This window comes from Poecile atricapillus, chromosome 2 (genome assembly GCF_030490865.1).
Source record: "Poecile atricapillus isolate bPoeAtr1 chromosome 2, bPoeAtr1.hap1, whole genome shotgun sequence".
Classification (NCBI taxonomy): Eukaryota; Metazoa; Chordata; class Aves; order Passeriformes; family Paridae; genus Poecile; species Poecile atricapillus.
Window position 1 is genome coordinate 3,817,478 of NC_081250.1, and position 15,461 is coordinate 3,832,938.

General features: G+C 41.4%; 1 protein-coding gene across 3 annotated transcripts in view; it reads right to left on the reverse strand.

Moving 5' to 3' along the window:
- Positions 1-4,076: 4,076 nt before the first annotated feature.
- MINDY4 (MINDY lysine 48 deubiquitinase 4) overlaps positions 4,077-15,461 on the reverse strand; it is a 74,209-nt gene continuing 62,824 nt past the window's right edge. For all 3 annotated transcript variants that reach the window (XM_058830966.1, XM_058830967.1, XM_058830965.1), the window contains 3 exons: positions 13,677-13,857; positions 10,071-10,143; positions 4,077-5,177 (listed from right to left, as the gene is read on the reverse strand). In XM_058830966.1, coding sequence (XP_058686949.1) covers positions 5,129-5,177; positions 10,071-10,143; positions 13,677-13,857 — 303 coding nt within the window. In that variant the 3' untranslated portion in view covers positions 4,077-5,128. The remainder of the gene's footprint in view (positions 5,178-10,070; positions 10,144-13,676; positions 13,858-15,461) is intronic.

Below are 15,461 nucleotides of genomic sequence, written 5' to 3' on the forward strand. Positions count from 1 at the left end.
TCATAAACTGCCCTTGAAAATCGAGGCACCCAGATCCAGGAGATGATATAAAACATTTTAATCTGTGCTGGGCAAAATGTGGAGTGCATGGGATGTGCACAGCACCATGGAAAACACTGAAACACCACCTGAAACTCCTGGGGCCAAGAGGCAGAGATCAGAGAAAGTGCTTTAATTTAAGGGTCTGGAAAAGTCTCAGAGCTGTATCATGGATATTTGACTTGTGCCTTTAAGCACAACTTCCTGAAGGATCAATAGTTGGAGTTACCCATAGTTCTGAACAAAAAAAAGAAATTTAAGAAAAAAAAACCACCTCACAGCAGATGAAACTAAAAATGTTGAAGTACTCAAGATTATTTATCTTAGAAAAACCCCAACTTTTTGCTTGTAAAATCTGTGCTTGATTCCTTGCTGATAAAGTGATTACTGAGGGATGTCACAAAATCTGGTTGTTTTCCACTGTACCAACAATACCTCTCCACCCTGTTTGAAATGACAAATAAAATACCTGATTAAGCCCTTTTTCCTTTTCTGGTTTTATAAGCAAGGCTGCTAAAGAGGAACTGCTTCCTTATTTCAGAGCTGGTGTTGAATTTATTATTTTATAGCCAATGAAAACAAATCAATGAAGAGAGTGATTGTATACAAAGTGTCCTTAATGGAGTGGCTTTTCCTCAGGAGGTGCAGCAGATGGGATCATATGGAGATGCAGGAGCATTTCATTCCATAAAAAAATCTGTTTCCTACATGATTTTTTGGATGAAAAATAAAATAAAACTACGCAGATTAAGGCTTTGGTGCTTGATTCTTAATTTTGACATTTCTAAAAGCACAAGCTGAAGAGAGAAATTATCACAGGACAAACTTTGGTGAGGATTAAATTTTATCATCTAAAACATAACTGTGCATACCCCACCTATTGACAATGTGAAATTCAGGGCAGTTCCCTTCATAATAAACTTACCCTGGGACAGGAAAATAAAGCAGAATTACCAAAAAATTGAAATCCATATTTTTTACTACAGTATATTATTGTAATCATACCCCAAATCATGTAGGCCTTCTGAAAAACTGACTCTTTTACTGCTCCAAAAGATTGGTGCAAATATTTTCAGGAAAAAGCAGTGGCTTGATGTCTTTGGTTTTTAATGAAGCTCCCAACCAGCACCAGAAAAAAATTCTGCCTTCTCCCAGTACTTCACTTTCAGCAACTGAATCCTCAGAGCCCCAAGCCACTTATCCCTGATGGAAAACTTGGCTTATGGTGGTGTCATTCTTCCAAGCTCTTCAGCTTTCCTTGATTACTAAAGTGACCATTTCCTGCCATTTCAAATTAGCCCATTAGATACATCACAAACAGAAACAAATAAAAATCTGGCCCAGGAAAAGGGAAAACTTGAAAGCAAGAGTCTCAAGTTGTCATTTTTAGTTTACCTGGGAACCAAACCCACAGTGACTGCAGGGATTCATTGATGGGATCAGCCATCAGATCTTAAACTTTCCCCAGATTTAACCAGAATACAGACAGACAGGTAAAAAACAAACATCAGAAGCTCTATAAAATTGTGAATTTTACCCACAACTATCATTTTCCCGTCTTGCCATTATTTTGCCACTGACCTGATGATGCCCATGAAACTTTCACATTCTATCTGCCAGATTAATTTCCACCAGCAGATCAATTATTAAAAAATGAGTAAGAAATCTGGGCTTATGCCTGACCATTGCTTTAAATGTTTTATTTGTACAGGACACTCTGTAGGAAACAAAGCTAAATAAACATTTTGTAGAAAGGTAGTAGATATGACACCCTGCCAAAATAGTAACTCTGCTTCCATTTTCATCTCCACACAAAATAAGCCATGTTTGTTATTAGTTAAGAGGTCAATTTTGCAGCACAGAGTGCAAATTTTTATTCCACAGGAGAGAATGAAATGAAGACACCACACAAGCCAAGTGCCAACGTCACTGGTGTCTTTTAAAGCTCAATTTCCAAATGGTCACTGCTTTGTTCAGCTCAGGAAGTCACATTATTTGGGGAAAAAAAAAAAAAAAAAAAAAGAGATAGAAACAATGAGGAGGAAAATATAATTTTAAAAGATTGGATGCATGCTGCCAGAAGAGGATGTTTCTACACAGATCTGTGCAGATTTATGTACTGCCACAGAATATTTTGCACTGCCTTGTGTGATTGACCCAAAAAAAGCCCTGTAATGTCTTCAAGGAAATAATTTCTGGTGCTTTACACTGAATAAAACCACGCAAGTCTTGATGCAGGCAGCGAGCAGGTAATGCTCTGGCATTACTTTTTGAGAGTATTTCGATGTAAATGAATGTTCTGGTTGCAGTCTCCATCCAAGGAGCCATTTCTTTGTGCCTGGTAAGGACTCTGGCACTGAGCCCTGCTAAAGGAACCTGCTGCTTTCAGGCTCCAGGAGCTCAGCAGTGCTGAGGTGCCCTGCCCAGCTGGGGTTTGGGGAGGTGCTTCAGGTTTCTTTTTTCCCTCCTTTGTGAGTGAATCTGGAGTTAATTCCAGATTTTGCAAACAAATACACAAGGACACGATGACAGGTAACAGGTAAGGAAAATCTGTTTTTACAAATTCTCCATAGCCAGTGATGAAGGAGCCTCAAAGTCTTTTGGAGTCTGTTTTAGAAAGAGGAACAGAGTTCAGGGCCTCTCCTCATCTTTGTTTGCCCTCCACAAGAACCCATAAACCACAATTTCCAACCAGTCCATCCTCTTTCTCATACCCTAAAAATCTTTACATCTTCATGGGTGTGGTCCACTGGAGACAATACTCTTGCTCCTTTATAGGAACAACTCTCCCCATCCTAAAGCAAAGCTTCACCACACCCTGGACACTCCTCTGGACACAGAACAGATCCCCTGAGCGCTGCAGACATCCAGATTTCAGCCAGAGCGGATCTGGCCCATCCCCAAGCAGCTGCCCCAGACAAGCCCTTATCTGCACTGCTCTGCTGCCAGGGAGGAGGAGGTTATCTCCAATCTGACACACTTTAAAGCTCTGAAATAAATGGTGTGGGTTTATTAGACTGGAACAACCAGAAAGGAATTTTTTTGGTTCAAAAAACATCTTTTTTTTTGTCATCTCCACGGTGTTTTCTGTCCAAATGCACCCTTCAAAATTTTTTATTACGGATGCCCTGTGAGGCAGGTGGGAAAATCAAACTGTATTTGTTTCATGAAACAAAGTGTGGACTACAGAATATGCAGATTTCAAGATGGAAAAAGGTTTTACATCTGGGATCTTTGGCTGTTTGGGACTTCCCAGAAACACTGAAGCTCAGGCTGAGGTATCTTAAAGGCATTAATGAATCCACCTGCAGCTGACAGCTCAAACACATCCCTAAATACACAGGGATGGCAGAGTCAGCAGGGATCTGATGCTGATGATGTCTCAAGAGGCTGAATCTCTTTGGGAGATCTGGATCTCACAGTTTTAATTTCATTATCTGATCTAAACCAAACCGATTTTATTACACTGAAGTAAATACAATTAAAATAACTGCAACCCTGAGATGCTTTACTGCATATAATGTCTTTAAACTGAAATAATGCAGGTTTAGATTGGATATTAGGAAGAAATTCTTCCCTGGGAGGGTGGTGATGCTCCAGGACAGGGTGCCCAGGGCAGCTGTGGCTGTCCCTGGATCCCTGGAAGTGCCCAAGGCCAGGCTGGATGGGGCTTGGAGCAGCCTGGGATAGTGGGAGGTGTCCCTGCCCAGGACAGGGGACTGGAATGAGATGATCTTTAATTTCCCTTCCAACCCAAACCATTCTATGATTCTGTGATGTGAATGGGAAGCAAAGGGGGAGGCAGATCTTCATCCAAAGGCCATCTAAACATTTCTAGTACTCCTTTGTAACTTAGATTCAGGTTGGTTTTCAAATCTAACTCCAGTGCTAATTCCCTGAGATCTCCATCTGCACAGTCAGTTTGCACCCTACAGCCAGAACACTGAATTTTTGCTGGAAATTGATTTTGCACTCATTTTTCAGGACCCAGAGGAGTTTCCACACTGACTAGGAAGCAGGTGCTATGATAAACATCAGAAAGTAGAAGTCCTTTATTGAATTCTCATGAAATATTCACTCTGAGGAGAGAGGAATACCTCTAGAAACACCTTTTATCTGCCTGTTTCTCCCAAGGCATTTTTTGCAACCTTCTGTACTTGCTCCAATTTTGGTAAAGTGTTGCTAAAACAGAATTAATCAGAGTACAAACTGTGGCTTCAGTACCTCAGGCTCCATCACCTATCACAGACAGGCACCATTTGAATTTCAAAACTAACAACTCTTGTTTTCTTCTAGTTCTGAAGCAGCAAATCACAGATCTGATCTGTCACTTGGGTGTGAATAAACCCTGTGTAGAAATAAGGGCAGAAATGTGAAGACACTGATACAGCTGCCTCTTACCAGAAAGAAAAATGAGCTATATCAGCACGAGGCACTGTTACACAGCAGCTGCACCCAGCACTGGGAACATACTAACAGGATGAATTTGGTAACACAAAACCACAACCCTTACTGCAAATTCACGACACAACGAGAACTTGGTATGGGCCAGGCTTTCCCTGAAAAGCCCAGACAGTCACCAACCTATTCAGTGCAAAATGAGGCTTGCTAACAGCAGGTAAGGAGGTGGATGTTTAGTCCTTGGATGATGTTTTAGAGTGGCACCGGGGTTTTGTCAAGGAGGAGCAAGGCAGGACGGAGAAGGCTGTGAAGTGAGAGAAATCTGGGTTCAGCATCTCCCATCAGATGCCTCCAAACAATTGCAGGATACAGAGTGGGTCCAGGAGACCTCAAGGGGACGTTGACGAGTTCACTGCTTCGTCTTTAACCTTGATGTGGTGGTGGGAACCCAGCCTGCCCTCAGGAGCTTTATGCTGAAGGCAGGGACAAGGAATTTACGTCAGTGTTGTTTATATTAAAAGCAAAATATCTGAAGCACAAGGTGGCTGAGGTGAAACTCTGCCAGCCTGTAAACCTTGTCATTCTTCCTCATCTCAAACTGCCCTATTTCCTGTATTGGTGGGAATAGGAATGTGCTCATTCAGTCATTTCCTTTTGGTCTTCCCAAATAAAGTGCAGGTCAGATCAGTCACAAGATGGGTTCTGTGCCATTCCAGTCGATGACAGCTCCTTGCCACCTAGAAATGAAATCATTTACATCCATCAGTTCATCACTGGAAAGGCAAACCCACACCCCTGAACCACCCAAGGAACCTCAGAGAGACTGGGATGGACTTGCTTGGGGTAACTAATCACATCCCAAAGGGAACAGAGCAGAAGTGAGGGAACTGTACCCCCTGATTTTAGGTACCAGGGTTGGAGGTCTCTGACTCTTCCTCCAGCCTCTCTGGGCAACAGAGAATCCTCAGCAGCAGCTGATTCACACCAGAGACCTTCATGCTGGACAGCAAAATTAGGGAATGCCCAAGATGGGTACAAGAATTAACCCTAAATCATGTGAACAAGGGAATGGTTGGGTAGTGGGAGAAAAAGGCGTTTTCTGGAAGTTTTATTCTGGTGTTCTTATTCTTGTAGTTTTGTTAATAAACTTTCTTTATTCCTTTTAAGTTTTAAGCCTGTTTTGCTCTTGTCCTAATCCATATCTCACAGCAAGAAATAAGTAAGTTTTCTAGTAGTTGTTTAGTTACTGCTTTAAAACCCTGACAGATGGGTACAAGAATTAACCCCAAATAACCAAAATACCCTCAGCTGTCAGTAGGTAATTTGCACCCTCCTGGTTAGGAACTCTGAGATCTTGTGCCTGGATCACCTCATTGAGCACTTATCTTTGGTCCTGACCTTGGCTCCTCCAAGCTTTCCAAGGCTCACTTTAAGAGTGGTGTTTTGCTTTTCTCTGCCCTTGTTCATCCTTCAGAATGACACTGAAGATGGACACTGAGAACAGCCCTTCCAGCTGGGTCTGGAACCTTCCACATTTTTCATTCCTGGCTCTGCACTGCCTGCCCCCCTCAGGAAAGTGACTGAAAGCAAAGGAAGCATCAATCCTGAATCTGCCACAAAATGTGTCTTCAGACTATGGCAAAAAACAGAGATCTGCCCCAGAACCTGGTGATGCCCTCCAGTCCCCCTGAAGTGAATCAAATCCCCCCTCATGGCATGAATTCACCCTTGGCTGTGGCTTTTCTCATCTGCAAGGTCATGGTCCACATTTTCTGGGAACTAAAGTGTCGCATTCCCAGTGCTGAGTGCTTGTATCTGTTTTGAGAATCTGTCTCAGAGTGGGAAGACATTGGTGAGGGAGAGGAGGGAACAGAGAGCTGCCAGTGCCACATTCCTTCTGTCACCGAGGACAGGATGTGTCAGCAAGGGTATGGCAGCTCAGTCCTTGTGCTGAGCAAGTCAATTAAGTGTAAAACAAAACCAAAAGCTGAATTCTTGCAGTCTTCAGGGCAGTGTCTCAAAGGAAGTGACCATCTGAGGGCTGTTGTGATAATTTTTTTCCTTCTGTTCTTTTACTTTGCTGAGAAAATTAAAATCAAAAATTGCAGAGAGATTGTCTCCATCCCAGGAATACTGAGCAGGAATACACAGCAGAGATGCCCCACATCTTAAATTAAAAGCAGAATTTGTTTCATCTGGGGTTATTCAGCCTAAGTCTGACATTTTCTAGACGTGAGAGCTGTCCCTGTCAGAGATTGAGAATGTCACCCCTAAACAACCAGATGGAAAAAACAACTGCCACCTTCTGTCCCCATTGGATTTTCCAGGTAATACCATCAAATAATCCCTAATCTTTGAGTACAGTCTTCCCAAGGTGCACCTTTCTATCTCACCAGGGTGATTAAAGCTTTGAGAGGGATGCACAGCAGCCATTATAACTAAATTCAGGTTATAATAGCAGATCAGACACCAGATGAGCCTGCACTGTGCCCTGTGGAATTACTCACATTGCTGACACCATTTCTGCTGTTGGGAGACTTATTGTTAATCACTGTGCAGTGAGGAAATGGCCTTTTTTAAAACAGTCTTCCCATAAAGAGCTCAAACAGAACATAATTTTTGAAGCAGGACTGAAGGTTAATTTCAGAACAAGCCTCATTTCTTAGGTTTATTTTCAAACCATTTTTTAGACCCAAAGGCAGCTTTTAGCTGTTTGCTTCTATGAGACAGGTCCAAAACGTTTTTCCCCCTCTTGCATCTGCACAAGAAAAGGTGTCAAAGAGTGAGGAATCTCACTCACAGATGCTGAAAAAGTCTTTTATTTACAAACAGATACAAAACTTCCTGGACAAGGTGCTCGCTTCCCCAAACTCAAATGTAACACAAATTTTCTAGCTGCTGATTCAATTATCATTTATCAGATTAGCAAAAGGAAAACTCCATTTGACCCACCTGCTTCAAGTACAACCTCACCCAAGGGTCATGCAGTTAACGGGAACTGAAGAGGAACAGGTCAGGCCCTGAACAATGCTCAGCCTGGAATAGCACTCAGTGAGCATCTCCTGTGCTGATAATTTGGTATTGTTTTGGAGCACATCAGTAATTCAGGGTGAAATGCCCAGGCTCTGCTCTTCTCTTATCCACTAAATTCCCTCTGGGTGTTTCACTTCACAGCCAACAGGTGAACTCATGGATCCCACTGTCCCACAGCCACAGAGGGTTAACATAAAACACTGCTAAATTCAGGTTATAATAGCAGATCAGAGTTTGGTTCCCCTCAGGCAGAGCTAACAGATGTTATTTCCTCCAGTGCTGAGGATCAGGACTGTGATATAAGAGTATTCCTCAGGGGAGAACAGGATAAGCTGTCTGCACGGTATCTCCAAAACAACGCAGGGATGCACATTCCAGACATCCCTGGGCCAGAATCCGACTGCTGCCACAGATGTCTGGGGCTGACAGACACAAGAAAAGAACTTTTACTTCTCCTTTTTTTGGGGGCCTGCAGGTTACACTGATATCTGGTGGTGACTGCTCATTCCAGAGGCAGCTGAAGGGTTCCCTGCTTTGAACTCAGAACAGAACTCTTCTGATGTTTCATACAACAGGGACTGAAAACACAAGCCTCCTCCTCCTGCAGAAGCAAAACAACCCTTCTCTTCTGATAATAATAATAACATTAACATTAACATTAACATTAACATTAACATTAACATTAACATTAATATTAATATTAATATTAATATTAATGATAATAAATGCAAAACCAGTCTATTACCAGTGCAGTTTTCCCTTCAGGAGAGGGCAAGACAACAAAGAGCAGGGAGATGTGAGGCACAGAACTCAGTGTGTCTCAGGTATTGGGGTAAGCAGTGGGCTTGTCATGGATTAAACCAGAAGTGAGGCATGTAAATGGAAGGAAAACTGTCAATTATCAATAAAACCAATTAGTAATAGCTAATCGTCTCAGGTCTGATGGAATTCTCCTCTCTGTCTGAGAAATTATCCTGCATTTTTTGATGAGAGAAGTCTGATGTGGAGCTTCATCATGAATTCTTCATCAAAATAAGTAACAGCTCTTTGCTTTATTAAAAACTAGTTTAGAAGAGTTTTCCATGGTCGTATGATAAAAAACATTTCTTTCTCTTTTACCCCCTAAATTGCTAAAATTTTGATTACTTGGGCTGGTTCTTACTTTTCTTTATATGCTGTTCCGTAGTTGGAAGAAAAAGTTCTTAAAACAAAAAGGAAAAATTTAACATGAAAAACCTTTTGCAGCAAGGCCACACTTAAATAAATACCATCAAAGCAAAGGGAGAACACTGAAAACAAGGAGCCAGACTGCCCAGGGTCAATCAGACAGTGCTGAGAATGCTACAAACAAAATAAATTGACACTGGAATTTGCTGGTAATTTACCTCTACAGCAGATTAAAGCAGGGAACTTAAAACAAACAAACAGCAGCCCTACCAACACTGTATAACTCTGACACAATGCCAGGAATGAAGATATTCTAGGACTTTAAGTAGTTGCATGCATTATTCTCGCTGCGGGGCTTTCAGAGGTTATACATTATTTATTTTGGTTTGCAGTCATGCTTATGTGTCACTGGGAATGAGGAATCAATAAAATCTGTATGTGCAGGAAGGCTCTCACTGCTGTCACCTTGCAGGATGCCTCTTCTACCTTTCAGTGATTTTCTGATCAACACACGGGCAGACACTGTCCTTTTTTATTTAATTTTTTATTACTTTTTGCTGGTTTTTTTTTTGTTTTTTTTTTTTTGGAAAGCAAATTGTAGCAAGGACAGGAGGGAAACTGCAGGAGAAACCTGAAGCTGCCTGGCTTGCTGATGTAACAAATGTTATGGCCTCTGACAATGAGGCTTTCACTTCTTGCTCCAGAGATATTCAGATAGTAACTTCCAAAGCCACGCTGGAATTGATATGAAGAGGAATTTTCTGCCCAGTTAAATTTCCCCGTTTTGCTTCTTTCATGTCTCACTAAGCTGAAAATGTTCCCATTAACTTCAGCAGGATTTGGATGAATTGTTATATAGGCCTCAAAATGGCCATGAAAATCCCAACATGACAGGAATCAGCCTTGTCTGTGAGGAGAGAATATGAGCTAAGGGCTGTCACGAATAACTGCACAAAATCTGCTGTTTTGTGGTCCTGACAAACTGAGAAAACTGAGACTGCTCAAAGGGGCTTCATGCAAAACAACACCCAGGTGCCCTGTTTTGTTCTTCAGAAAAGACTGATGAAAATGGAATAAATTGTCTCTTTTTCTCATTATACCTCTGCAATCAAGCACTTTTGGGAATCTAAATTTAGATCTCTTGCAACCAAGCTGTGCTCTCAGACTGAATTTGGCTCAGCCAGCTCTTGGTGATATAGTGAAGGTTTCTCTAAGAATGAACACCTTGGACAGTTCAATGTTAATTACAATAACACACAATTAAATGTGCAAAACATATTATCACAGCCTGGCCCATTCAGACCCTTCCTGATTTTGAAGCATTAATTTTTCAGCTTTACTTGCTGAAATATTTTCTTCCACACTCCAGCCTCACACATATTGTATCAACAACGGAATGTATTTGTATCACAAACTGTAATTTTACTTACTTTGTCCTAATACAGTGCTCAAGTGGAGGAGTAAGATCATTTTCTTTATTTTCAGGGCACACCTGAGTTGTATCTGTAGAGATAAAACAGACATTGTTAGTGGTTGGGGAATTTTCTCTTCGTACAGAACCCCACAGAAAGACTTTTCAGATGGTTTGAATCCAACCACTGCCACATCCACCACTGATCACCGTGTCAAAGCCAGGTTAGACTGCTCATAAACAGATGGTTTCAAGGAAAACCACAGTTCAGAAAATGAAATAACGTGCTGCAGGGCTGTCATGAGGCTTTTGTTCTGCAATTGATGTTGGAATTACTGAGTAACTTCTGTTACTCAAACGCTAAGGACAGTGGTGGTGCCACACTTGGACAGGAAATGCCAATAGGAATTGGGTTAGGGCTATTCCACCCTGGGAAAGAAGATTGTCCCTTTAGTGCTCACAGACAGGAGAAGATGATGCTGTGTGGGGTATCAGGGAGCTCCCCAGGCTGTGAGCATTCCTTTGGGATGGAGAGGCCATTGCAGCTCAGGGAAAACAGAGAGGTCACTGTCTCAGACACGGCATCTGTCAACAGTGAAAGAAGAGCTGAACTTCCCAGGGACAAAACATCCTGCCACCAGCTTGGATGTCAGTCTGCTCAGCTGTTTCCTGTTTTGGAGTCAAACATCTAAACTGCAGCAGACCAGGGTTGTTTTTGGGGTTTATTTTTCTTTCTTTCTTCTCTTCTGTCTGTCTCCCAGCCAAAGGATTGGCTGCAAGTGGCAATGCCAAGGGCAGGGTGTAGGATTTGGGTCTGCTTCAGTGAGGCTGATGTAGACAGGATGGGAGGGGATTGTCCTGACCATTCACAGTCTCAGATCTATCTGGCACTGATGGGTAAGCACATGCAGAAAACTCTGCATGACTGCAGGGGTTGGAGTGGAGGGAAACGGACAATATTTAAAAGTACATAAAGTACCGGTGGCTTCCCTCTAGGTCCTCAGGAACTTAGAGGCACACAGGAATCTTTTAAGTTTAACAGAGCCTTTTTTATCGTCATTTTTAAGAGTTTGGAACACAGAATTTTAGAATAATAAAAGGTGAAACCTCTACAATCATCAAGACTAACCATAAATCCAGCACCACCACCACCACGTTCACTATTAAACCCTGTCCCCAAGTGCCACAATACAGGTTTTTTGAACACTTCCAGGAATGGTGATTCCACCACTTCCCTGGGCAACCTGTTCCAGTGCTTGACAACCCTTTCTGTGAAGAAATTTTTCTCTAAACATCTCCTGGTGCAACCTAAGCCACTGTCCTGACCATAGCCTTGGTAGCAGGACAGGCACATGGTGTAGCTGCCTTTCCCACTCATCACCAACTTCAAGGAATTTTGTCATTTTTAGACTTGAATTCTTCCAATCAAAAAGTTTGAATGGAGTGTTTCCATTCAAAGAAACAGGGAAAAAGTATCATAAAGGTGTATCTAAGAGTAAAAGAAAAGGAATATGTATATTCTACCCTTATTTACTGAGAAACTGAGTGCCAGCACCGTTACAACTCTTCTCTGCCTATCCAAAATATCTCCCCCAATGGAAAGATTTATTATTGTTTTCCTCTCTTTTTGATGGTATGTTGATGTCATTAACCTGTTTTTACGAAGGAACTTTATGTTTCTTGTCTACATTTTGACAAATGGGTAAGTATGAGAAGCAAAGCAAATTCTCAATATAAAGTAGCAATTGCTGCTACTCCCAAAAATAAATTCTACTCTTCTGTCTTTTTTGCCTTTCTTTCCCAGTGCAATTTCTTCAATATTTCCTGAAATGTGACCTTGATGGCAATTTTACCTAGTTATAATCAATATTCCCATTTCAAGGAATTCAACTTCTTGCTCAAGTAAAGCAAACAACTTTTCTACCCAGCAGCAGGGAGCACCCAGGGAGCATCCTCGTGCTGCATCTCCAGCTGATGCTGCCTAAACATCACCTCTTGTTGGGATTTCCACAAGGGAAATACCAGCAATATTTAGCATTCTGATATTTCCATCTGCTCCTGTGTGCTGGGTTTAGATGTTTGGCCAGTGTTACCTTTTTGGATGTGAAGTAATTACAGTTTTCTCCAGACCTAGCAAGGGATTACTGCACAGCCAGAACCAGGCCTGCGTTTTTGTGGAATGATGAAAACATTTGCGTTTTTACTGCCTTTTGTAGGATTTCACAGATAACAAAGGATTTACTGGGACACATCCCTGGAAGGGGCTATGGCCACAACAAAGAGACATCAACAACTCCATGCACATTTTGGCTTTGAGGAGAAACACAAAGAAATGTGTTGGACAGGTTGGACAGCAAAGGGAAAAATTTATATGTGCTCTGGGGAATTTCTCATCCAGGGACCTTAAGAGGGCTTGGCAGCTCTTGATTTTGGAAACATTCCTGGAGGTGGAAAAACACATTAGGATACCTCTTTTGGACCAGATGTTATGTGGTACAACTCAATAGAAGAAATGTCTCTCTAGTCTTGTGCTGAGCTGTACCATCCACATCACTTTTATCTGGGATGTGGGAACCAGCTGGCAACCACAGTCCTGTGAAAACTGATCACTTTTGGAGCCAATACAGCATGTGACTCCTAAATGTAATTACAGGAATTTTCTTTAAAATGAGAGGATAGATAACAGGCAGAGAGACGACTGAACTCACTACCAGATCTCGTGAGGTGCTCAAACCCCCAGCACTCCCAGCATAGAAACTTTGCCACATGGACTCAAGCAGAACATACAACACCCATCCTGTGCAAAAACCTGGATGTTGGTGCAAATAAGGAAAAAAGACAACTTATTTCTAAAGAGCAGACTGCAGTAGAGTGGCTCCTTGAGATTGAGAAGGAATTTGGTTATCAAAGAATCACAGACAAGATTGTATAAATGTACCAAAGGAAAGGAAAGAAAAGGTGAGTAGGATATTATTAGCAAACAGTGCTGGAGAATGTATTGAAGTAGGTGCTTTCTAAGGATCAGAATACTCATCCAAATGCCTCCCAGCTGAAGAAGTATTTACTGTAAAAGCAGCTGTGTAATTTGGCATGGTTTCCTGAAAGAAGAAGTGTAACAAGTTGGAAGATCTTTTGCAGGCTTGTGCTTCCAGGCAGGTAAGAGACTAAACTTTTTTAGCAGATTACTGGCATCTTCTTGCCTTGGAGGCAAGGATTTCATGTTTCCTCACCCTCTCTGCTCGTTTTCCTACAGGCATTTAGGGTGAGGAAATGGAGGCCTGCACTTTCTGCACATATGTGAGATGATGTGAAGGATAATGTGAATAGTGAAATGTATTTTATAGTCCTGGCAGTATGAATAAGCCAGAGATCACAACCTGTTCCTTGGGAATCACTGGAAGATTTGCCACTGTGTACAAAGTGACACATGCTCACTGTTAACCCTTTCAAGAGCTTATCCTCAAAACTTCCTTGCAAAATATAACTAATCACCAAAACTAATTATGGAAATCAGGCAACAACACACAAATTAACATTCACTGCCTGTAACCATCACTGTTGGTATTATTGGATCCTCCTTTTGCCCCTCAAGAGGTGAAATGAAGAGTCAGGGAGCTGCTCATACCCACTGTCAACCGTATCTCCTCATCCTGGTTGGCCAAGCCATCGTAGTAATAGAGATCAAACCTCCGTCCCGTTTTCCAGTCGCTGAGCACATCCTTTTCCAAACAAAAAAGCACACTGAAGTGGCTTTCACTGCAGACCAGCCAAATTGGGTACTTGGGGGTCTTCAAGTAACAACCAACCTGTAAGAAAAATACAAAACAGCAAACATCACTGGGGGGAGAAACAATTTGTTGTGGGAAACATAAAATTTGTAAGATCATTTATTTATTCTAGTCTACAAACACTTATGAAGGCTCATTAGAGACTATTGATGAAGCAGACCAGTGCAGCTCTGGTAAATCATGGAGCATATAAAGCAAATACTAGGCCTTGAGGTAATGAAATGCAGCTGTAGTGCCCTAAGAGCTGAAAGATCAGATCCCAGATGAGCTGAACCAAAAGGATTCATGTCCTCTGCTGTAAAACCACAGGAATACAACATGGGATCAAAGGGAGGTCATACTGTCATTCAACAATGACTGGAAACCAGGTAAGAGACTCACAGGGTCTCAAGTGTCCTGAGACATCCCTGCCTGGGCAACTCAACTGAGCCTAAAGTCTTTTGCTGAGTAAAGAAAGTAATATATTCACTTTTTCACCTTCTAGTTCACAGTCCAAACATGTATAGAAGACAGCAATAACAGAAGCATTTGTTTTGTTGCGTTGTGCTTAAAAATGAAATATACTCACGTGAAATTAGAACTTTAACAAAAGGCTTTTCAAAGCCTTTTGTCCTCCTTTTGAAAGTATAGTTGTAAATAGCCTGAATATTCTCTAAGAAAGTGCATAACAACTTCCATATTAATTTGTAGGTGCTTTAAACTAGGATACTCAAGAGATTTAATCTATAAGGGATGGAGGAAGAGGATACCAGCTGCACTGCAGGTGGGTTTTGTACCTTAGGGAAACTGAAATCTCAAATTAAACATTTTGCCTTCAGTGAAACCATTTTGCTTTCAGGACTTTTTGACTGAAAAAGTCCTAGTGGCAACAGAGGGAATTTTAACAGAAAAATTCTTATACATGATTTCTAGATGTTGATTTGTGGATGCAGCCCTCAGTTCTTCACCCTGGGAACACAGGCAAATGGCAAAAGCCAAAAGGCAGAAGCCAACATTAATTCTGTTGTAATCAAACCTGTAATCAGCACACTAAGTGATAAGGAGTTTGTGTTATCATCATGATGGACATTTTGAATTTATATCTGAAGTGTTACAAGTGCAAATTCAGCTGCCTTCTACTGAGAATTTCTTCTGACGTTAGGTAACAAGTCTCCAGCTAATTAAGTAACTGTTCCCTGACTCATTACTTTGCTAATATCTATTTAAAACACCTTTTATACAACAGTTTTTATACAACAGTTTTGCTTTTTATGTAAACTTGGCTTAGAAGTAAGGAATTTTTTACAAGCTTCCAATAATTCTCGTAACAGGAGTTACCAAAAAAGAAAATACGCAGTTTCAACAAAAGATGGCAAATTAGAGGGACACAGATGAAAAGATTCAGTCTCACAAACATGCATATTTTAATATGCAGATAAGTCAAAGCCAAAAAGAACAGCCAGTCTCCTCCTAAAAATGTGTTCTTCCTACGTTTGTCTGCTAAAGCAACTCCCCAGCTTCATCAAACAACATTTGACAAAGATTAGAGATACAGAACTTTCAAAGCCACGTCCCCCTGAAGCCAGGACAAACTGTTCAGATGACTGAGGGCTGTAGAACATTCTCCAAAAATATGTAGTTTT